The 24,491-nt window shown below is 40.2% G+C and overlaps 1 protein-coding gene across 2 annotated transcripts in view; it reads right to left on the bottom strand.

Moving 5' to 3' along the window:
* LOC111156353 (ATPase sarcoplasmic/endoplasmic reticulum Ca2+ transporting 2) overlaps positions 1 to 24,491 on the bottom strand; it is a 60,857-nt gene that overhangs the window by 21,590 nt on the left and 14,776 nt on the right. For both annotated transcript variants that reach the window (XM_022517141.1, XM_022517142.1), the window contains exons 6-7: positions 2,144 to 2,224; positions 360 to 445 (exon numbers count right to left, since the gene is read on the bottom strand). In XM_022517141.1, the coding sequence (XP_022372849.1) occupies positions 360 to 445; positions 2,144 to 2,224 (167 nt within the window). The remainder of the gene's footprint in view (positions 1 to 359; positions 446 to 2,143; positions 2,225 to 24,491) is intronic.

Raw genomic sequence — 24,491 nt, 5'->3', positions numbered from 1 at the left:
CTCTAAACTCACACCTTTTCATTGTAAACTACATACAGCTACCACCCACATCATTCAAAAAATATCTTTCATAGGCTGATAAGCCTTGCCCACGAACACCTACTTTTCTGGGTTATAGATAAGAATCTAAAGATGTGTGACTGATCTCTCGACGGCCCCTCGAAAACTTGCCAATTAGAACAGCTGACCCTGGGGAGCCTGGCTGGCTCAGTCAGGGGAGCATGTGACTCTTGATCTTGGGGTCTTGCGTTCAGCCCCACGCTGGGTGGAGAGTTTACTTAAGAATAAACCAACTTAAAACCTTGCAGATCTTACATTCTGGAATGTCCCCAAGTGACAGCGTGTGACGAATTACTCACAGAAAAGAGCATGTTCTTCTTATCTTGGTTGACGGCCCGCGGGTCCGGGACGGGGTCCGTGTGCTTGATGACCGACACAGACTCGCCTGCGGGGGGTGCAGGAAGCGTGGTCAGGTCCGTGTGACGCACACCCAGACCCTGAGCGCCCCACTCACGCTACTCCAAACTCAGGAAAGGAGGTGAGAGACCCAATTCGCTCAAAAGAGGAAGACTAGTGATATTTAGAAACAGAATCCCAGTCAACTGCCTGTATTTCCTGAAGTAACTACTCAAATCGAGTTTATTTTCAGGAATCAACTTCATACTCTAATATTGTGAACATATATTTATACTTATTTGTTATAAACTTACATATATACACTAATACTTCATAAAAAGGTCAAAATATTCTTAACACAATGATCTTGTGAACACACTAGATACATTATACGTAGAATAAGGAGCATCTACTGGGAAGCCCATTTTTGTTCATCAATGCCAGACATGAGAAATGAAAACACGGTTTCAGAAATACTGGCACTAGCATGAGTGATCAGACCATTCTATTTCAATAAAACAAAAGTGAAAAACAATCAGCACAAAAACATCACACAGTATATAAAGGGCTGCTACTGAGAACTTTTACAATGTCTTGTTGAATTTCGTTTCAACCTTAACATCATTTATGGAATGTGTAACTGGGACAGGTCTGAGTAACGAGAAATATGGCTCCAGTTGTTCATTTAAATTTCAGGTAGCCAACCTCAACTCTTGATATCCCAACAAACCTGCTTCTTCAATCTAGCCTGAAACCACAGTATGATTATTTAGCAAAAACAAAACAAAAAACACTGAAGAAATTTTATGAGAGGTTTTAAAATGTAATTATTTCTGTAGGCATACAATGAAAATATATGCACCACCTAATCAGTTTCCCAACATTTTATGGCTCAAATCAGCTTTCAGCTTGTTGCTGCTAACGGGAGGTTTAGTAACTAAGCTATTCATAGAGAAACAATAAAAGAGCCCACGTTACTCACAGTACTACCTCTTAGGACCTCAGCTGCTTTTCAAAACTGATAATCAGATAAATCTTGATTACCTTTGGATTTTCTAATTACTCTATTTAGTTCAGGTTAGCATTGTGTTTAAGTTAATCTTCTGACCATCTTACTTCCAGCTAATTAGAACCCTCCACCCTACACTGTGCCTTTATCAAACAAAAATGGAAAAATGTTCCAAACAATCTCAAATCTAAGCATGCAAACTTTAGGCAGTAAAACATTCACCACTGGGGTTGGGGGGATTGCTAACTTCTGTTAATTGTACATTTGATCATTGCAAATAGGTTAGATGTAAGATTAGTATTCCTACAATGAAAAAAATTATAGCTCCAGAAACTTTCTCTCCTGCCTGGGAAAAGGACAATAAGTAATTAATTCATTTTCCATAAGACAGACAGACAACACTTCAACCTTAAGATTATTACCTCTGCTAATGTAGGAATTTGTAACTTCTTTTTTTTAGGAAGTAAAAACAAAAGATTTTTGGTGAAAGCTAATTTTTGATAAAATTAAAGACAAATTAAAGGTCTTATGAGATGAAAGCCAAGTTTCTTTTTAAATACCTTTAAACCCGATACAATGGCAAACAAGCCTGATTTCTAAAGCATTAAGAAATAAGTATCTTGGAGAGAATTAAGGTGAAACCCTAAAAAGGAACAGGAGGGGCAGGAGCCAACCCACTCAGCCTGGGGTCTGAGCCGGACTCCAACATTCAGCGACCTTCCAATGTATAATGCTTACCTGTGAGAATAGACTGGTCAACTCTTAGAGTAGTAGATTTGATGGAAGTTAATCTTATATCAGCAGGAACTTTGTCACCAACTAATTGGGGAGAAAAAAGCTAAAATAAGCAATTTTGCATTTCATCTTTCATAGATGAAGATCAATCTGTTTCCAAATAAAACACATCTTAAAGAAAATACATAGTCTGTACATAGCACAAATACATTCAAATTAAATTAAGCAAGATAATCAACTGCTTCTTAGGGTTATAAAAACACTTGGCAGATAAATACTGGATTTGAATTACACAGGAAGGAAGAGAATGTTTGGGGAAACCTCTAACGACACATTATTTACACACTCTCACACACACATGGCATGGTGAGGGGATCAAGTTGTATATGCCATGGTATATCCCATCAAAGAGATGAAATATCCTGAGTAGGTAACAAACGGCTAGAAGATGCTCAATAAATCTCACTCATAACAGGAATGAGAAATAAAATTACAAAGACATCAATTTAAAACAAACTGACAAATTAGTTGAGAAAATGTGCCAAGTTTACAAAGATGTATAGAAATAGGGATTCTTAGAGTGCCTGAGTGGCTCAGTTGTTAGGTGTCTGCCTTTAGCTCAGGTCATGGTTCCAGCATCCTGGGATTGAGCTCTTTATCGGGCTCCCTGCTCAGTGGGAAGCCTGGTTCTCCCTCTCCCACTCCCCCTGCTTGTGTTCCCTCTCTCGCTATCTCTCTCTGTCAAATAAATAAATTTTAAAAATCTTAAAAAAGAAAGAAAAAAAGAAATGGGGGATTCTTGGGGTGCCCGGTAGCTCAGTTGTTAAGCATCTGTCTGCCTTCGGCTCGGGTTATGATCCCAGGGTACTGGGATCAAGACCTCATCAGGCTCCCTGCTCAGCAGGATGCCTGCTTCTCCCTCTTCCCCTGCTTATGTTCCCTCTCTCGCTCTGTCAAATAGACAAATAAAATCTTAAAAAGAAGAAGAAAACAAGAAATAGGGATTCTTATTATAGGGGGGCTACAAAATCTGGAAATTTTGGTGTAAATAGGAGAAAAAAAAATTCAGAGTTCTAAATCACTTAGAGGCAAGTGCCTGAGCAGAGATCAATGAAATTCTGTGCTAGTGCAGTTAGTAAGGACAAATCAATTGCATGTAATGTATTACATGTTCTATGTAAAAGTAACAGTTCATTCAGTGTTTATAATTCAACTCAGCTTCCAGACTTTGTGACCACCCGTATATGTGGCTGCTGAGCACTAAGAAAAAAGTGTTACAAAATCTCTGGAGGGCAGTTTGACAATATATATCAAAAACTACAAGCACAATCTTTTTACCCCATATAATCCACTACAAGGAATTTGTTCTTCAGATAGGCTCAGCAGAATAGTTTAGTCACAGCAATTTTTTTTTTTTTATTAACTATAGAAAGATAAAACAACTCCATTCATACCAAAGTGAAAATTTCCTCTAAGATACACTGTATACGAAGGGGAAAAACACAAGTGTGAAGCATCACTTATACCGACTATCATTCATATAAGGAAATACCTTTGGGAAAGTATTACAAAATCTTAATGCTGTAACTGGGTATAGAGTAGAGGGAGACTTCTCACTTTGTACCTTTCGAAATTTGATTTATCAAATAAATGAATAAACCTCCTGCATCACCTCAAGAGGATCTTTAAGTCAAATAAGTCTTCTTCCCTGGGCCAAAGTGGTTCTTTAACAGCTCTTAAAGGGTCCACATCTCTAGTTCAGACAGTAAATGCCACAGTGCAGACGCAGGGACAGATAAAGCCAATGTTACATGGTCTTGAGAACAGTGTCTAGCACACTGTAGACATCCAAATAATACTGAACACATACATATCAGTACCAAAGCAACTGGACATTAAAATAAGTGTACAACAACTTTCCCTGACTTTCTGAAAGGTAACTATGGTAGTTTTCCAAGTTTGATACTAGGGAGAGCTAAAAATTAGAACAGGTACAGTCTCTCCTCGAACTGCATATAGTTTTTTTTTTAAAGAGGGAGTTGGGGGGTGGTGGGAGAGGCAGAGGGAGAATCTTAAGCTAGGCTCTGTGCCCAGCACGGAGCCCTGAGATTACGACCTCAGCCAAAATCAAGAGTCAGATGCTTAAATGACTGAGCCACCCATGCACCTCTACATATAGTATTTTTAAGTCAAATGTTCATTTTCCATGATTACACACTGAATTTTAATGGTCACTGGTTATATATAAACTGGCAAAATAGCCATGCTGTCCAAGTAGAGTCCTTTGGTAAGCCCTCTATTTAGCTCTGATTTTTGTGCAATTCAGAGCTTTGAAGTGTAGGAAGAGTATGATTTGCTTTTTGAGCTCCAGTTCATTAAATAGCCCTGTAACCTAACTAGGAAATGTGGTCACAAAACAGCCCAGAAACAGACTGTGAGTGTATAATCTCAAGAGGCAAAATTCATCCTTGCATTTCACTGCAGGGACACATTAGGTTAAGGTGAAATTCCTGCTGAAAATGCTTATGCAATGAATAGCAATACTCCCCAACTGAATAAACGAGAACCTTTCACTTTAATTCTACTCCTACTACAATCAACCTGTATGAAACTTCAGAGACCTACAACAGCTAAAATGCCCCATCAAGATGAAAATTTGAAACCATTTAAAATTTTTTACTGTATTATTTCTGGATGTCATAATTAACTTGATCACACATGATCTTGAACATGAAAAGAATACAAGATTCAACGATGAACCTATGACCTCAAATGGAAAATTTACTTGAAAATGTTTCTTATTGTCACAGGTGCCAAAAATTTCTAATATGCCACAGAGGTCCCAGTGATCTTTAAGTACTAAGACACTTTTGCACTCCAACAACTGATCACATACCAGCATTTTAAAAGCAGAACATTTGGGGTGCCTGGGTGGCTCGGTCGGTTAAGTGTCTGCCTTCAGCTTAGGTCATGATCCCAAGGGTCCTGGGATCAAGCCCTGTCAGACTCTCTGCTCAGTGGGAGCCTTCTTCTCCCTCTCCCTCCATCTCCCCCTGCTTGTGTGTGATCTTGCTCTCTCTGACAAACTAAAAACAAACAAACAAACAAAACCAAAAAACCATTTCATTAAAAAAAAATTTTGAGAAAGAGAGAGTACACTTGGAGGGGGGAAGGGGCAGAGGTAGAGGAAGAAGCAGACTCCCCGCTGAGCAGGAAGCCCAACATGGGGCTCAATCCCAAGACCCTGGGATCATGACCTGAGCTGAAGGTAGATGCTTAAATGACTGATCCACCCAGGTGCCCAGAACATTTCATTTTATATTGAAAGTTGAATCCTGTTATGTAAGCCCTAGCATGTACTCTCATATACCTATTTTTTTTTTTTAAAGATTTTATTTATTTGACAGAGAGAGATCACAAGTAGACAGAGAGGCAAGCAGAGAGAGAGAGAGAGGGAAGCAGGCTCCCTGCCGAGCAGAGAGCCCGATGCGGGACTTGATCCCAGGACCCTGAGATCATGACCCGAGCCGAAGGCAGCGGCTTAACCCACTGAGCCACCCAGGCGCCCCTCATATACCTACATTTAAAGCCAATCTAATATTCAAACTGAGGATAAACTATAAGCAGACTTAAAATAAGTATCTTGGCATTTATTTTGCTGTGTTTCACTGGAAGCTCAAATGATTTAAAATAGGTAGAATGTATCTTTAAGGCAATAAATACCAAGGTTAAATTTCCTTCCTGGGTAACACAGACAACATATTAGCTATTAGTTTAAGGTAGTACCAATTACTACGTATATGCATTAAAAATTGTACTTCCACTGGCATTATGAAAAAAACAGCTACTTTCCCCCTAACGTTTTTTTTGTTTTTTAAAGATTTTATTTACTTACTTGAGAGAGAGAGAGTGAGAGAGCATGAGAGGGGAGAGGGGTCAGAGGAAGAAGCAGACCCTCTGCAGAGCAGGGAGCCTGATGCAGGACTCAATCCCGGGACTCCAGGATCATGACCTGGGCTAAAGGCAGTCGCTCAACCAACTGAGCCGCCCAGGTGCCCCTAAAAGGTTTTTTAAGATTTTATTTTTAAGCAATGTCTATGCCCAACATGGGAATCGAACTCACAACTCTAACAAGAGTTGCACACTCTACTGATTGAGCCAGCCAGGAGCCCCTGCCCCAAAGGTCTATTTTATTTTAAATATATGAAATATATTAAATAATTTCTTTGCTGTACAGAAATTATATGGATACACATTTAACTGTTGGCCAAATATTTAGGAATGACTTAGATGTGAAATGCTAGCAGAACAAATGACCTGGGAAGCCCTTAAAAAAAACTGACCTCAAGCTTTTCTCAACTTTTCTTCCATCTGACAAACAGCAATTTTGTCAACTTAACTGGGAGGCAATTAAATATTTGAGAGTTAAAAGAAAAAAATCATCTGGGAGCTGTTTATAAACCATACAATCTCAGGGCCTGCTCTTCAAGAATCTGGTTCAATGCATTTGGGGTTGGGTCTAGAAATCCACCTTTTGAAAAGTTCTCCAAACACAAATAATACAAGAAACAACCACCACTAAGTCTAATAATGGATTATAGATCCCATGAAGGGCTTGTTCAGAACAGCCTGTTTACTTTGTGCTGTTTTTCAAGTGCCAAGTATGCCAGCTCCAGGCCAAGAACACCTTGAGAAATTTATTACCTTTAAGTCTTAGGGGGCACCTGGGTGGCTCATTCGATTAAGCATCCTGGCTCTTCATTTTAGCACAGGTCATGATCTCAGAGTTGTCAGACTGAGCCCCATCTCGGGCTCTGTGATCAGCATGGAGTTAGCCTGAGATTCTCTCCCCCACCCTCTGTCCCTCCCACTGCTCACTTGCAAAGGTGCCTGCTCTCTCTCAAAGTTTTATGTATGTTTCCATTTGTAACTGATCTCTGTGAGAAAGCAGCATAAATCCATAAAGAAGCATCAATCCAAACTGGTCTTAAAAATTGCTATGTTCTAGTATTCTCTTAGCTAGAAACACCCTCACATCATCTTTATCAACCTATGTCCTCATTTTAGTTAGGTAACTAAAGCTCGAAGTAAAAATGGTCTTACCTAAGGAACTTCAAAGAAGGAAAGACTTCTTTTAACCTACAGTGTGACTCTGCTTTGTGTTTTTTGTAAGAGTCAATTTAGGATTGAATCTATTAGGAAGCACACTCTAAGGAAGGAAAAGATTCATTAGATTCAATGGATACTTTTCAAACTAAGGCATAATTTTCTTTTGTCTGCAGGCTTCTATGAATTTCAGACAGAGGGCTTTGTGAGTGAGGAGCAGGCAGTGCTGTTCCTGATGACTGCACCCAGTAATACTTCCCTGATGGGGCATGTCAATGCCCTTAGGGCAAGTGGTAGTGGAAAATTCTTACTCTTGCCAAGGGGATGCTCTGCAATTTTTTCCTCTGAAATTTTCCCCCCCATCTCTTGGGTTCTGGTGGCGTAATAAAAGAATAAACCCTATTATAAATACCTTCCATTTGTTTAACATCGGACACTTTCCAAATTCAGCTCTTGACCTCCTAAGTCCATAAATTCTAACCTGCTACCACAATAGGGATTTCCACTCTGAACAAAATACGCTAGGTCACCAAGAATGGAAGTAAAAGTCAAAGGAAATTACTCTGCCACATTTTAGAAATGAACACAAGCATTATCTTTTTTTTTTTTTTTTTAAGATTTTATTTATTTATTTGACAGACAGAGATCACAAGTAGGCAGAGGCAGGCAGAGAGAGATAGAGTAGGAAGCAGGCTCCCCACTGAGCAGAGAGCCTGACGCAGGGCTCTATCCCAGGACCTGGGATCATGACCTGAGCTGAAGGCAGAGGCTTTAACCCACTGAGCCACCCAGGCACCCCGAACACAAGCATTATCTCTTTTTTTTTTTTTTAAAGATTTTATTTATTTATTTGACAGACAGAGATCACAAGCAGGCAGAGAGGCAGGCAGAGAGAGAGGGGGGAAAGCAGGCTCCCTGCTGAGCAGAGAGCCCAATGCGGGGCTCGATCCCAGGACCCTGAGATCATGACCCAAGCCGAAAGCACAGGCTTAACCCACTGAGCCACCCAGGCGCCCCCACAAGCATTATCTTAAAACCTGGGAAAGAATGTTTGTAAGCCATGGTACTTAAACTATGTTACATCATTACGTCAAAAATAAATACTGATGGGGGCGCCTGGCTGGCTCAGTTGGTAGAGCATGTCTTCTTGATCATCGGGTCGTGAGTTCAAGCCCCTGCTGGATGTAGAGATTACTAAAAAAAAACTAAATAAACTTTAAAATGAATAAATGAATGAATACTGATAGTTAAAATCAGCATTACTTAGAAAAGGCCTTAAAAATAATTTTATAGGGCGCCTGGGTGGCTCAGTGGGTTAAGCCGCTGCCTTCGGCTCGGATCGTGATCTCAGGGTCCTGGGATCAAGTCCCGCATCGGGTTCTCTGCTCGGCAGAGATCCTGCTTCCCTCTCTCTCTCTCTCTCTGCCTGCCTCTCCATCTACTTGTGATCTCTCTCTGTCAAATAAATAAATAAAATCTTTAAAAATAATAATAATAATTTTATATAGAGAGCACACGCATGTTGGGGGTAGGGGAGGGATGTAGGGGCAGAGGAATAGAGAATCTTAAACAGATTTCACACAAGCACAGAGCCTGACCCAGGACTCGATCTCACAACCCTGAGATTAAGACCTGAGCTGAAACTAAGAGTTGGATGCTAAGACCTGAGCTGAAACTAAGAGTTGGATGCTTAATCTACTGTGTGACCCAGGTGCCCCAAAGACAAGGCCTTTTTATGAACTGGTTATATGTAGGGGAAAAAACATCTACTGTGACAAATTCTACCAGCTATTCAAGTCTTTTCTAAGGAATAACTATATATAAGACAGAAATTACCTCCTAAATACCACTATTGTTTCTGATTTTAAATGGCTCCTAGGAAAAGCAAGCTGTAATAGAATTAACCTAAATTACCGAAACATTTAACTATGACTCAAACATTTTCATTATGTTTCCGATTTGAGTCACAGATTTTTATAGTCAGGCAGAGTGAATGAAATTCCTTACTTGAGAAGCCCACTTGCCTACTTTTCTCCAGGCCTCAGAGTGAGCTGGGAACGAATATCACAAACTGCTATAACACACCAAAGTTTGCTCCCAGTCCATTTTTTGGGAGTATTACCCATGAGAAGACTCCTCTTTCAAAAATGCAAATGTTAAAAAAAAAAAAAAAAAAATCAAATGTTAATTTTTTTTTAAGATTTTATTTATTTGACAGAGATAAATCACGAGTAGGCAGAGAGGCAGGCAGAGAGAGGGGGAAGCAGGCTCCCTGCTGAGTGGAATCCTACATGGGTCTCAATCCCAGGACCCTGAGATCATGACCTGAGCCAAAGGCAGAGGCTTAACCCACTGAGCCACCCAGGCGCCCCAAAGAGCAAATGTAATACTCTTATTTAAAATGTTTCAATATGGGCGCCTGGGTGGCTCAGTGGGTTAAAGCCTCTGCCTTCGGCTCAGGTCACAATCCCAGGGTCCTGGAATCGAGCCCCGCATCGGGCTCTCTGCTCAGCAGGGAACCTGCTTCCCCCTCTCTCTGCCTGCCTCTCTGCCTGCTTGTGATTTATCTCTGTCAAATAAATAAGTAAAATCTTTAAAATAAGATAAAATAAAATGTTTCAATAGCTCCTTCCTCCCAGAACTGAGATCACGTTAGATCTTCGCTGTGGTTTACAGGACCTCCCAGGACCCGGGCTCCTGCTTGCTTCTTACCACAACCCCATCCTCTAACACAACACAATGGTTTCCAGTTCCTCAAAGTTCTGAGTCTTCACACACCCTCTTCTCCTTCATCCCAACCACACCACAGCAAGGCTTTCCCTGGACTCCCACTTGAAGTTGCTATTCCTTTTGATGTACCCACAGAGAGCTGTCCTTTCCTTTCCCAAAGCTCCCACACCACGTGCTCAATAAGTCTTCCTACTCAGTGGCTGCTCATTTCCTAGCCCCGAGCACTGTGATAGTGCACAGTGGGCACAGATAAAATATCTGTCAACAAATGAAGTACTTGCATACATTATCTCCTTTTAATAAACAAGCATCACAGACTTATGATTCTCAAGTTGAAGAACGTCACAAAGAGAAGAACAATGAAAAGAGAACCAAAGAGATCTCAGACTTGGTTGAACTGAATGAGGCAACAGTGGCTGTTACTGAAATTCTACACTTAGACTATCACCAAAAAAAACCCCCACGTACGCTAGCAGAGATTGGAGATATAGGGGAAAGAGCACATCCAAGAGCAGGGCTTTAGCTGGTAAGGCAATGAAGGTTGCCAAAGAAGTGTCCTTAGAGGGGCGCCTGGGTGGCTCAGTGGGTTAAAGCCTCTGCCTTCGGCTCAGGTCATGATCCCAGAGTCCTGGGATCGAGCCCCACATTGGGCTCTCTGCTCCGCAGGGAGCCTGCTTCCTCCCCTCTCTTTCTCTGCCTGCCTCTCTGCCTACTTGTGATCTCTCTGTCATATAAATAAAATCTTAAAAAAAAAAAAAAAAAAAAAGAAGTGTCCTCAGACTATTAGAGCAGAAAAGTGTCTAGAATATCAACCAGACTCCATTGACATAACAGCATTTAAGTCTGGGCACCAAAGAAAACCATCGAGATAGTAAAGGGTTTGAAAATAATTACATGGGGCGCCTGGGTGGCTCAGTGGGTTAAAGTCTCTGCCTTCAGCTCAGGTCATGATTCCAGGGTCCTGGGATGGAGCCCCGCATCAGGCTCTCTGCTCAGCAGGGAGCCTGCTTCCCTTCTCCCTCCCTCCTCTCTGCCTGCTTGTGATCTCCGTCTGTAAAATAAATAAAATCTTAAAAAAAAAAAAAAAAAAAGAAAGAAAAGAATTACATGAACAGCTGAAAGAGCTAAAACTAACTTGGAAATTAAAATTTTAGCATGGGGTGCCTGGGTGGCTCAGATGGTTGAGAGTCTGCCTTCAGCTCGGGTCATGATCTCCAGGTCCTGGGATCAAGCCCCGAGTCGGGCTCCCAGCCCAGCAGGGAATCTGCTTCTCCCTCTCCTTCTGCCTCTCTCTCTCAAATGAACAAATACAATCTTTTAAAAAAAATAATAAAATTTTAGCATATACTACACTGTTAGCACTCGAATCACAACTGCCTCATTCGACCAGACAAGCTGCTGCTGCTCCAGCTGCTAGTCGTTTAAGCTCCCCTCTGATTCTAACAGGGCCTTGAGTTTACCTTCCTTCACGTACCTCACAGGCTATCATGGCAGGAAGACTCAAACTTCTGTGTGACTAAAAAAGTGAAAAACTAACATACACAACAGATGACTATATTTTAGCTCGTAATGAGGAATATTTTATAACAAAATGGACTAAAAATGGCACAGCTTGTCCCGAAGAGCCAAGTTTCCAGCGGCTGGAGGTGTAAGGTAACCGCTCATGAGATGCTGCAGAAGCAGCCCATCACTAAGTAGGCTTACAGCGCACAGTACCTAGAATACCCACCAGCACTTTTCTCAGTACTACAAAAGCAAAGCCTGCTTTTAAAAGGTGAAACCTGTTCCTCAATCCCCTTATCCAGATACCAGCTGTTAACATCTTCTCTCCTAGGCATTTCTCTATGGATAACACGTATTAAAACTTCACTGAAATAGAAATCACAAACCTTTTACATTAATATATACTCATGCTTTTTTAATGGCTACATAGTGCTAACACCCTCTAAAATTTGGGGAATGCTTGCTTATTCCATACCAAGCACTTCCATAAGGGCTTTATAGGTTACTAACAACCTTCACAATTCTAAGAAAGGTGTGATTATCTTCATTCCCAGTTTACAGATGTGAAAAGTGAGGCACACAGAGCAAACTTGCTCCAGGTCACAGCACTTATAGCCATACTACATACTAAATCAGTCACCATTTTCATGGCCATCTAGGCATTTATTTTTCCTATTACACTGTTACATGCCAAACATCTTTGCATACTGAGATTACTTCCGGAGAACAGATTCATAGAAGCAAAATTTTCCCCAAAACATACTCCCACCAAATTTATTTCCCGCCATTTCTTCATTCTCAATCTTGTATTTTTCTGAGCATTGGAATACTTTATTTTTCAAAATTCTTTTATCTTCAAGATCAAAGTTATTTTACATTTTTAAATAGTCAAATTCGGTGCTCTTGGAAGTTCTGTATCACACTTAGGAAACGGGTTCCCGATACAACACGGTTTCTTCTAATTTCCAAAATCTTAATCAGAGTGACATGGATAGAGATGGTACTTACTGGTACTGTGACTACCTCTGAGTCATGGGGCATAGGGAGGAGGTAATTACAGGAAATCAGGAAATGCCAGCCCCAGGAGATTTAGGTGAGGCTTCAAGATCAACTAGTCCATCGTGATCTGATGGTCAGGGGAGACCTGCCTGAGTTCCTTGTTTCCCAGGTTCTTAAAGTTTTAACTACATTGACTGATGAATGAAGGGACCTAGGTCTCAAAACTCTCTGCTTCTAATACATCTGGACTGATTTCTGTAAGACTATTTGCTCTTCTGCTTATGTACAAGTTCTTAAGATTAAGAACTTAACATCTCTGATTCTGAAACAGAACTATGACTTACAGGAACACTTGGGATAATGATTTCTACACTATCTGGACGCAGAGGCTCAGACCTATACTTCCAGCTAGCTCCATTCTTCTTCTCACTGCAAAACAACTCCATATGGGGGAAAAGTCAAGACAGCAAACCTGCTCCCCACCTTATTTGGTCATATATTTTTGCTTCTACTTCTCTGATCCATGTTTATCATTTTGGAGCATTTGTTTTTTGTTTTTTTTCTTTTTTGGGGGGGGGGGTGGTAAGTAATGTCTACTACTCCCAACGTGGGGGCTTAAACTCATGATCTCAAGATCAAGAGTCTCTATCAACTGAGCTGAACCAGTCAGACACCCCATGTTTATCATTTTAGAAACAAGAAAAACCTATTTAACAATGTTCCAGCAATACTATGTAAATTGCTTAACAATATTTAACTTAATTACACCACTTAATTGTACGTCTTTCTCCCTCTCCCCAGTTTTATTGAGAGCAACACATAACACGGTATAAGCTTACGGTGTGTAACAATGATCTGATATATGTATAAACTGCAAAATAATTACTACAATTAGTTAATATCCATCAGCTCATAGTTACAATTTTTTCCTTGTGATATGAGCTTTTAGCAACTTTCAAATATACAACATAGTATTGTGAACCAAAGTCCATCATGCTTGACATTACATCTCCTGAATATCTGTCTTATAACTGGAATTCTGTACCTTCTGGCCACCTGCACCCAATTCCCTCTCCTGGATGTCCCTGGCAAACACCAATCTGATCTCTAAGAGTTTTTGTTTTTGTTTTTTTTTTTTTTGGTTCTACATGTAAGTGGGATCACACAATATATGCCTTTCTCTGACTTATTTCACTTAACATCTTCAAGGTCCATCCATGTTGCAAATGACGGGACATCCTTTTTTATGGCTGAGTAATATTCCACTGCACATATATAACACATTTCTTCACCCATTCATCCATCAACAGACATTTAGGTTGTTTCCATGTCTTGCCTATTGTAAATAGCACTACAAGTAACATGGGGATACAGATATTTCTTCAGGATAGTGATTTCCTTTCCTTCAGATATATACCCAGAAATGGAATTGCTGGATCATACAGAGTATGTACTCCTTAAAAACCAAATAGCTAGATCCTGACGTGAATTTCTGGGAGGAAGGACAAATGAACCCACCCTGAAATTGCATGCAAGATTTTAATGTGTCTTTGGGGGAGAGAATTCATCAATTCTCAAAGGGACTGTGATCTAGAAATGATTAAGAACTACTGCACTAGAGGGACGCCTGGTTGGCTCAGAGGGTTAAGCCTCTGCCTTTGGCTCAGGTCATGATCTCAGGGTCCTGGGATTGAGCCCCGTGTCGGACTCTCTGCTCAGCAGGGAGCCTGCTTCTCCATCCCACCACCTGCTTATAATCTCTGTCAAATAAATAAATAAAATCTTAAAAAAATAAAAAAGAACTACTGCAGTAGAGCTCCATTTCCCAAAGTGTGGTCCACCTGGGAGCCTGACAAAGTGCCAATCAGATCCTATTCCAGACCTACAGAAGCAAAATCTGGACAGTAACAAAACCCCCATGCCCATAATGTCAGAGAAACACTGCTCTAAGCAGCTGGCCAGATTTGAAGCCCTATTTTATCTGTTTTTAAAAGAGCATTCAAAGGGGCCCCTGGATGGCTCAGCAAATTAATGGTCTGACTCTTGATTTCAGCTTGGTCATGATCCCAGAGTTGTCAGATGGAGCCCCAAGTCAGGCTCTGCGCTTGGCATGAAGTCTGCTTGAGATTTTCTCCCTCTCCCAATGCCCCCTGCTCAAGTAGATGCACACCCATGCTCTCTCTCTCAAATAAATAAAAATAAAAACTTTAAAAGAGCCCGCAAGATAAGAATGATCTTTACATTTTTAAAGACTTAATAAATATATAGGTACACACACATATTTTTCTACAGATACTGGGGCCCACAGAGCCTCAAATATTTACTAAAAGGCTCTGTGTACACACGTACACACACACACACACACAGAGTTTGCAAACCTCTCTGCTCTATAGCACAGAACTGATATCTTGGGTATTTGTTTTAGGGTTTAGGGAGCTTGACAGTTACGGATTAAAGTGTCTGCTGACTGTTCAGACTGCTCCAATCCTTTTCTTCCTAAAAGCAAAAGTACACCTGGACTCATGGCCCCAGTTAACAAATGATAAGGCCATGTTATCAGAATCAGACATCTTTTAGAGTCAGAAAGCTCCTTAAAAGAAGTCTACTCTAATTACTCAATTCTGCAGAGGTTAAGCTGTCCAGTGTCATATAGAATTGGAATAATAATCCGGGTTCTTCAGTCAAACAGTCACCTTTGCATTTTACAACTTTGTCTTTCCTTTCTCTCAACTGCTTGGAAACACCGCTCCACAGGTTACTAATTTCCATTATTGCAAGATGACTATCAAAAGTGAAACTTTGGGGCGCCTGGGTGGCTCAGTGGGTTGAACCTCTGCCTTCGCCTCAGGTCATGATCTCAGGGTCCTAGGATGGAGCCCTGCATCACATCTGCAGGGAGCCTGCTTCCCTCCCTCCTCCCCTCTGCCTGCCTCTTTGCCTACTTGTGATCTCTGTCTGTCAAATAAATAAACAAAATCTTAAAAAAAAGTGAAACTTTTCAGGCGCCTGAGTGGTTCAGTGGCTTAAGCCTCTGCCTTCAGCCCAGGTCATGATCTCAGGGTCCTGGGATCGAGCCCGGCATCGGGCTCTCTGCTCGGCAGAGAGCCTGCTTCTTCCATCCTCTCTCTGCCTGCCTCTCTACTTGTGATCTCTCCGTCAAATAAATAAATAAAATCTTAAAAAAAAAAAAAAAAGTGAAACTTTTATTCCTTAAATAGTTGCCAAGTTTAAGAATTAGTCTTTTTATTGACTAAATCCCAAAACTGCTGGCTCTTACTGCACATTTACTTTTCATTTTAGAAAAAAAAACAAAAAAACAAAAAAAAAAAAAACTCTTTAGAAGCTAAAGCAAATGCAATTTTATATTAAGACTGTTGTTTCTAGGGGCGCCTGGGTGGCTCAGTGGGTTAAAGCCTCTGCCTTCGGCTCAGGTCATGATCCCGGGGTCCTGGGATCGAGCCCCGCACTGGGCTCTCTGCTCAGCAGGGAGCCTGCTTCCCTTCCTCTCTCTGCCTGCTGCTCTGCCTACTTGTGATCTCTGTCTGTCAAATAAATAAATAAATAAAATCTTTAAAAAAAAAAAAAAAAGACTGTCGTTTTTATCACTTATGTGATCTTAAGATAGGATTTGTTATAAAGTATACTTAACTATAGGACAGAAATCATCTAAGGATACGTCTATCTTTGTATTTATTCACCAACTCCAGCTTAACAACATACATAAAATTTGATTTAAACAATCCCAAACACAATGGCCTTGAGAGTTAATAAATAACCCCCCTAGGCATACACTGGAACCCCCAAATTTCTGAAGTGATGACTTTAAGGACTACCACACTTGACTGACTTTGATAAGAAGATAATCCAGAAAACTTAAAAATATGGATGTTCATTTCTCATAAAATTATACTTGATTTTACTAATTTTGGTTTCTATCCATCCAAATATTTTCCTGGCATTAATACAAAAGTACTGTGGCTTCAGATGAAAACGTAGGTAAATATTTTTGTATTTTTACTTGCCAAGGCAGTTTTATTTGGCTTCTATATTCTAGGTTTACACAGCATTTGCTATGCATGCTTACACAATGTCTCCTTGGAAAGATTATTAGCTGGTATAGCAGCACCTGAAATTTAACTTCCTCAATCCCTACATCTCCCCCTCAAAAAACCTCTTGGTTCAGCCTAGCCTTCAGAAAATTCAGCAAAACTACTCTATAGCTATCCAAAAGCTAACAAAAAAGACTTTATCACCTGAATTTAAGAGATAAACCCTATATCCAAAAATATGGCTACAAAAAGGTCTTTCTGCAAGTATCCAAATAGTAACTCCACACTTGCTATTACCTCGAAAACAGTTCACAATATTCTCTAGCTTTTCAATTCGTCAAAGAACTACCTTAAACTTAATTTCATAATTTAAATGAAAATATAAAAGTCACCACATCTAAAAGCACAGATTGGGGGCGCCTTGGTGGCTCAGTGGGTTAAAGCCTCTGCCTTCAGCTCAGGTCATGATCCCAGGGTCATAGAATCGAGCCCCAAATCAGGCTCTCTGCTCAGCAGGGAGCCTGCTTCCTCCTCTCTCTCTCTGCCTGCCTCTCTGCCTACTTGTGATCTCTGTCTGTCAAATAAATAAACAAAATCTTAATAAATAAATAAATAAAAGCACAGATTGTTCTATTTATCCCTCCAGGCTATGTAGAGAGTAAGACTGACAAGAAATAATTTAGACCTATACTTAAAGTTCAAGTTTGTTTCTATGGTTCACAGAACTGAATTATTGGGCTAAATGCCAAATGGCAGAGTCCATCAGATTACTAATCCTGATAAAAATAGATGCTAAAAAGCCTCGACATGTACAATTTTAATGTTTTATTAAATAAATGCTTATTTATCTGGCTCAGGTTAAGCAGTCACAGTATGTTTTTCCAAAAAGGTTCCATATATCCTTGCACATGTTTTAGGATTACGTGTTACCCAATTCAGTGAACCAATAGGTCTAGTAATTCAGCAAAATTATCATTTCTAATTTGGATATAAATATACAACCACCATGAAAAGTCACCAAATAGACCAAACAACAATATATTGACAACCTAAAAATTAAATTGTCATCTGGCTTCAACATGATAAGAGCCATCTACAAAAGCCACAGCTAACATCAGACTTCATGATAAAAGACTATGCTTACCCCCTATGATCAGAAACAAGACAAGGATGTCTGCTCTTGCCACTTCTATTCAATAGTCTACTGAGAATTCTATCAAGGGCAATTAACATGATCTTATTTATAAAAAATCTGAAGGACTCTTGAAGAACTAGTAAGATTCCAGCAAGATTGCAAGGTTTAAGATCAACAGACAAAAATCAATTGCATTTCTATACACTAGCAAAGAATAATCTAAAAATGAAATAGAGAAAACAAACCCAATTACACATAGCTCCCAAACAAAAACATAAAGTACTTATGAATAAACAAGAGAAATACAAGACTTGTACACCGTAAACAACAGAAGGCTAAAATAAAAGACCTACGCTGAAAAAATAAAAGACTTAAATGGAATAGATACCCTACATTATCACCCAAGTGGCATTTTCTTGCACTGAAGATTTAATGTTGTTGATGGCCATATTCCCCCAAATGATCTATACAATCAACATTACTCTTATCAAGATCCCACGTTTTTGTTTTGGAGAAATTAGCAAGCTAATCTTAAAATTTATATGGAAATGCAAAGGACCCAGTATACTCTAAAGCATAAAGAAAAACAACAAAGTAGAGAGGACACAAACACAATGATGTCAACACTTACTACACAAAGCTTCAGTAACCAAGACCGTGTGGTGTTGGCCCAAGGATAGACACACAGATCAATGGAATAATAGTCCATTTGTAGTGGAAAATGTGGTCAATTGATTTTTGACAAGGGAGCCAGGACAATTCAATGAATAAGTCTTTTCAACAAATGGTGCTCAGACAACTGGATATCCCAATGCAAAAGAAGGAAGCCCAACCCCTACACACCTCACACCACATATAAAAACCTTCGTGACTGGGCGCCTGCGTGGCTCAGTTGGTTGAGCGACTGCCTTCGGCTCAGGTCATGATCCCGGACTTCCAGGATCTCGTCCCGCATTGGGCTCCCAGCTCTTTGGGGAGTCCACTTCTCCCTGTGACCTTCTCCTTTCTCATGCTCTCTCTCACTCATTCTCTCTCAAATAAATAAATAAAATCTTAAAAAAAAAAAAACAAAACCTTCGTGACCTTAGATAAGGCAACAGTACCTTAGGATATCAAAAGCACAAGCAACAAAAGAAAAAAACTGACAAATGGGACTTGATCAAAATCAAAAATGTTTATGCTACAAAGGACACCAAGAAAGTAAAAAAGAAAACCTACAAAATGGGAAACATTCTTGGAAACCATATCTGATATAGGATATGTAAAAAAAACAAAGAACAACAACAAAAAAAAACCCTTACATATCACTAAGAAGACAAATAACCCAATTTAAATGGATAAGGATTTGAAAAGACATTTCTCCAAAGACAACACACTAACAGAAAATAGTACAAGATGCTCATTAGGAAATTAGGGAAGATAACACTTAATGGCTAAAATTAGAAAATAAAGATAAGGGGCGCCTGGGTGGCTCAGTGGGTTAAAGCCTCTGCCTTCGGCTCAGGTCACGATCCCAGGGTCCTGGGATTGAGCCCCGCATCGGGCTCTTTGCTCAGCGGAGAGCCTGCTTCCCTTCCTCTCTCTGCCTACTCGTGTTCTCTGTCTGTCAAATAAATAAATAAAATCTTAAAAAAATAAAAAAGAAAAGAAAGATAATAACAAGTGTCGGTGAGAATGTGGAGAAACTGGAACTTGAATGTTGCTGTTGGAAATGGAAAATAATGCAACTACTTCACATAAGTCACTCAAAATGTTAAACATAGAGTAGTCATATGCCCCAGCAATTCCATGGCTAAAGGTGTACCTAAGAGAGTAAAAGCATATATTTACACATAAACTTGTACACGAATACTCACAGTAGCATTATTCATCATGGCCAAAAGGGGAAAACAACCCAAATATTGGTAAACTGATGAGTAGATAAATATAATGTGGTACACCCAAATAATGGGATATTCAGCCAAAAAGGTAATGAGATACATTATACACATGAATGAAATATGGGACCGATGCTACATGGATGAATTCTGAAAAATAATATGCCAGGTGAAGAAGGCAGTCTCAAAAGGTCATATACTGTATGGTCCCATTTATAGGCAATATTCAGAAAAATTGTGGCTGCTGGGGCCTAGGGGCAAGAGGCAGGGGGAATGACTGCTAATAGGTAGAGGGTTTCTTTTTTAGGGGATGAAAATGTTCTGAAATTAGACTGATCATAATTACCTAACTCTGAATATACTAAAAACCACTCAATTGTACACTTCAAAAGAGTAAATGTTAAGACATGTGAATTATATCTCAATAAGTTGCTTAAAAAAAATTGTGACCTGCGCATCTAACAAATCAAAATATAACTGATAGACCTGCTGTGTGTACACTAAGTACACAGTACATTCTCTAGCAAATGAGCTACAGTTGAAGACCGAAGCAATAAGTCACAAAGACTCCGTCTCCTCAACTGTCAAGTGTGAAGGACAGCACACATACACAGAGTGTGCTCCCCCGGTGAAGAACCAAACATTTGTAACCAGTCACAGTATCTGCCGCATACTCCAAGTTTAGCTATTATTGTATGTGTGCATATAGACTTCCACTTATCTGCTCTGCACAGAAGCTGCACAATACCCATGTTTCTATTAGCTGAACCTACCACATACTTCTTTATTATTCATTAAGACTGTCACATCCCCCCAAGAAGATTACGATGGTCAGTGTGACAGTTCTGCCCTTAAAGAGCTCACTGCCTACTGGTAGGACAACAGTATTTAACAACATGTTTGCATTTATCTAAAACTAGATACCACCTCTGATCTGCATCCCTCAGAATGGCCAAAATTCAAGAAGAGTAGTATACAAAAGCCCAATGTGCAAGCACTGCACATGCTTTTAGCATTTCGTGTACAGTGGGGAGACTAGGAAGGAAAAAGTGTTAAACTATTAGAACTGCTTGCACTCCCCACAAAGGTTTCTGAAAGAGGCGAAAGCAGAATGGGTCTAAATGTGTTTACTGCTTAAAATAGTTACTAGTAAGTCTATTCATGCAAGAGGAGGGATTTAAACTCATCTTTCAATATTAAAATGATTGTTTTTTGAACAGTAAAAGAAAGGGAGTAGTTGCCAGAAGCTGGAGAAGGGGGAAAAGGGAAAATGGGAAGAGGTGGTCAGTTGGAAAAAACAAAAGAGTTCTGGAGATGGATGGATGATGGTCTGGAGATGATCACACAACAATGTGAATGTGCTTAATGCCACGGGACTGTACACTTAAAAACAGTCAAAATGGGGGGCGCCTGGGTGGCTCAGTGGGTTGGGCCTCTGCCTTCGGCTCAGGTCATGATCCCGGGGTCCTGGGATTGAGCCCCGCATCGGGCTTTCTGCTCAGCGGGGAGCCTGCTTCTCCTCTCTCTCTGCCTGCCTCTCTGCCTACTTGTGATCTCTCTCTGTCAAATAAATAAATAAAAATCTTAAAAAAAAAAAAAACAGTCAAAATGGTAAACTTTATACTCTGTGTATTTTACCACAACATATGCAAGTAAGGGTACTCCAGGAGACTGGAAATCTTAGGTCACACACACTGAACCAATCATTAAATTTGTCCTTCCTAAGCCATCAAACATATACAAACATACAAAACATTACATTATAGGAAACAGAATTTCACAATGGGCAAGAAAAGTCAGGTAGATTAGGGCTATAAACAAAGCTTTGCCACTGTGAGATCTGTGCACTGGGCAAATTAATAAATTACATAAAGTTTAACTTCCCAAAAAAGGTCAGGAAAGTCCGGTGGTACTGAAAACTGAAAACAGAGGCCTGCATGGCTGGAGCATAGAAAAAGGCATGAGATGAAATCACAGAAGCAAGGAGCCATATGAAGCAAGGTCTTTTAGGTGAAAAGCATTTTATATTTCAGGTGCAATCAGGAAGCCACTGAAGAATTTTGGCAGATAAGTAAACAACAGGACCTTTAGGAAACTGCTCTGGCTGCTACGTGGAGAAAAGACTGAAAGAGACAAAGGAATCCAGAGCACAGTAAGGACACGTCCAAGGACAGTCCCAGTGTGAGCTGGTGACTGAGAAAACAGAAATTCACAAATTTGGGTTTGGGGTTTGTTTTCGAGACAAATGGTCTTAGAAACAGATAATGAGAAGGAAGAACCAAGATGACTCCAAGCTTCTCTCAGCTAATCAGGTGGTCAGAATGACCTACTGACACAGGAAAGCCTGGAGAGCAACCAGATTGAGAAGAAAAGACAGATCAAAAGAGTAGCTGGCATTTATCTCTTCAAAAGGGAAGACGCCTCCAGGGTCAAGGTTACAGCTCCCTCAGACGCTGTTTACCACTGCCATCTACTGATGCAAACTCAGGACAAACGCTTAGATGGTAATTTCTCTAAAAAAATTTTTTTTAAAGATTTTATTTATTTATTTGACAGAGATCACAAGTAGGCAGAGGCAGGCAGAGAGAGAAGGGGGGAAGCAGGCTCCCTGCTGAGGAGAGAGCCTGACAGACGCGGGGCTCGATCCCAGGACGCTGGGATCATGACCTGAGCCAAAGGCAGAGGCCTTAACCCACTGAGCCACCCAGGCGCCCCTTCTCTAACTTTTCATACAGACTCAATATACTGAAGTAGCCTAACTAGCATAAAAATTCTTAAAATATTTCTTATGGGTGAGGCTGAAGAGTATATATTACCAGATTAAGCTGGAGAAATGGAAAACATATGAAGTCAAATGGAATCTCATACACAAATTCAGGTGACATCATCAGCCTCTGCACCTCTCACATACATACTTCTGGGAAGACAAACCACCTTCCTCTGAAGTTTCTTCCTCAATTACCAGCACCTTCACCATCCAGTCACCTAAACCAGAAAACCTGCCAGTGGCTTCGATTCTACATCCCAAGCCCCGTCTGCTCCATACAACCATCTGTTATTAAAACCTGGCGCTCTGCATTGAAATTTGAGACTCACCTGTCAAACTACAAAGGCCATAATTTCATGCCCATGGGACATTCAATTATTTTGGGATGGGACATGGTAAAAACTTTAAAGGGCACCCCCAGATGATTCTGATATGCACCTCTGCTTAAGAACCACTATTCATACACTCAAAATCCTTCCATCATTATTCTTAATGCTACTGCTCTCATTAGCTCTTGCTTCATCACCTCTGGCCTAGACTATCAAATGACCTAGCTCTAGCCTTTCCCTTTCTGACCTATTTTCACAGTCAGAATTCCCTAATTCTTATTTTTGCTATAAAATCCACTGTGACAAATGGTAAAAACTGAATGAGGTTTGCCTCTGAATGAGATTAGACAAGTTTTGTATCTATTTCCTGATTCTGATCATTGTATTGAATTTGTACTAAGAGAATGCCCTTCATTTTATAAATATTTAAGTATTTAGGATTAAAGAGGCATCATGCCTGTGATGTACTCCCAAATAGTTCAGACAAAAATATATGAATGTATAGCTATCGACTGCAAGAGGGTAACACACATGATAAAACGTTAACACTTTGAGAATCTGGATAAAGGGTACGTGGGAACTGTTACTATTCTTACAATATTCTTATGTCAAAGTTAGTTTAAAAAATGGATTTTTTAAAATAATACAATCCTGTAAATATATATTTTTTTAAGATTTTATTATTTGACAGAAAAAAAAAAAACCAGAGTGAGCACAAGCATGGGGAGTGGGAGAGGGAGAAACAGGCTCCCCACTGAGCAGAGAGCCTACCTCGGGGTTCGATCATATGACCCTAGGATCATGACCTGAGCCAAAGGCAGACACTTAACTGAGCCAACTCAGGCGCCCCTGTATTTTCTCATCCTTATGATTTTAATAACATTTTCTTTTCTCTAGCTTACTTACAGTATATAAAACATAAACGTACAGAACATGTCTTAACTATGTTCTGTAAAAGGTCAACAGTAGGGGCGCCTGGATGGCTCAGTGGGTTACACTCTGCCTTTGGCTCAGGTCAGGATCTCGGGATTCTGAGATCGAGCCCCACATCAGGCTCTCTGCTCAGCAGGGAGCCTGCTTCCCCATCCCCCTTCTCTGCCTGCCTCTCTGCCTACTTGTGATCTCTCTGTCAAATAAATAAATAAATGAAATCCTTTAAAAAAAAAAAAAAAAGGTCAACAGTAGTCTACTAGTAGTTAAGTTTTTGGGAAGTCGTAAGTTACACATGCCCCAACTCCTGCACTGTTCAAGGGTCAACTGGTAAGTATTTAGAGCTCAGCAAGCTGTGAAGATCCATGACAATGTGAATGATCTGATATGATAATTCTTCAGCAAAAAGACTAGACTGTTCTGTTTCTGAGCATTCAGGCCTACCTAAAAAGATGGCACTAATCTTGAGCAATGAAGATACAAAACTCCTTTAAGATCTATGGAGAGCTCTGGCCCTGCATTTGATTCACAAACTCTTTGAAGGTCTTTGAAGCTGAGACCCCTGGCTCTGTGTTATGTAGAAGTATTTTATTTTATTTATTTATTTTTAAAAAGATTTTATTTATTTATTTGACAGACAGAGATCACAGGTAGGCAGAGAGGCAGGCAGAGAGAGAGGAAGGGAAGCAGGCTCCTTGCTAAGCAGAGAGCCTGATGCGGGGCTCGATCCCAGGATCCTGGGATCACGACCTGAGCCGAAGGCAAAGGCTTTAACCCACTGAGCCACCCAGGCGCCCCCAATGTAGAAGTATTTTAAAGCAGAGCTTTTTAGAGCCAGGAAGTTACCCTTGACCATCTACTTAATTTGATAGTTACAAGTATGACTAAACATTTGTGTCAAGAATCAAAACGGGGGGGGGGGGGGG

This window comes from Enhydra lutris, unplaced genomic scaffold (assembly GCF_002288905.1).
Source record: "Enhydra lutris kenyoni isolate GAN:26980312 unplaced genomic scaffold, ASM228890v2 scaffoldscaffold46, whole genome shotgun sequence".
Taxonomy (NCBI): domain Eukaryota; kingdom Metazoa; phylum Chordata; class Mammalia; order Carnivora; family Mustelidae; genus Enhydra; species Enhydra lutris.
Note: the sequence above shows the minus strand (reverse complement) of the source record. Positions and strands in the feature narration are given on the sequence as shown.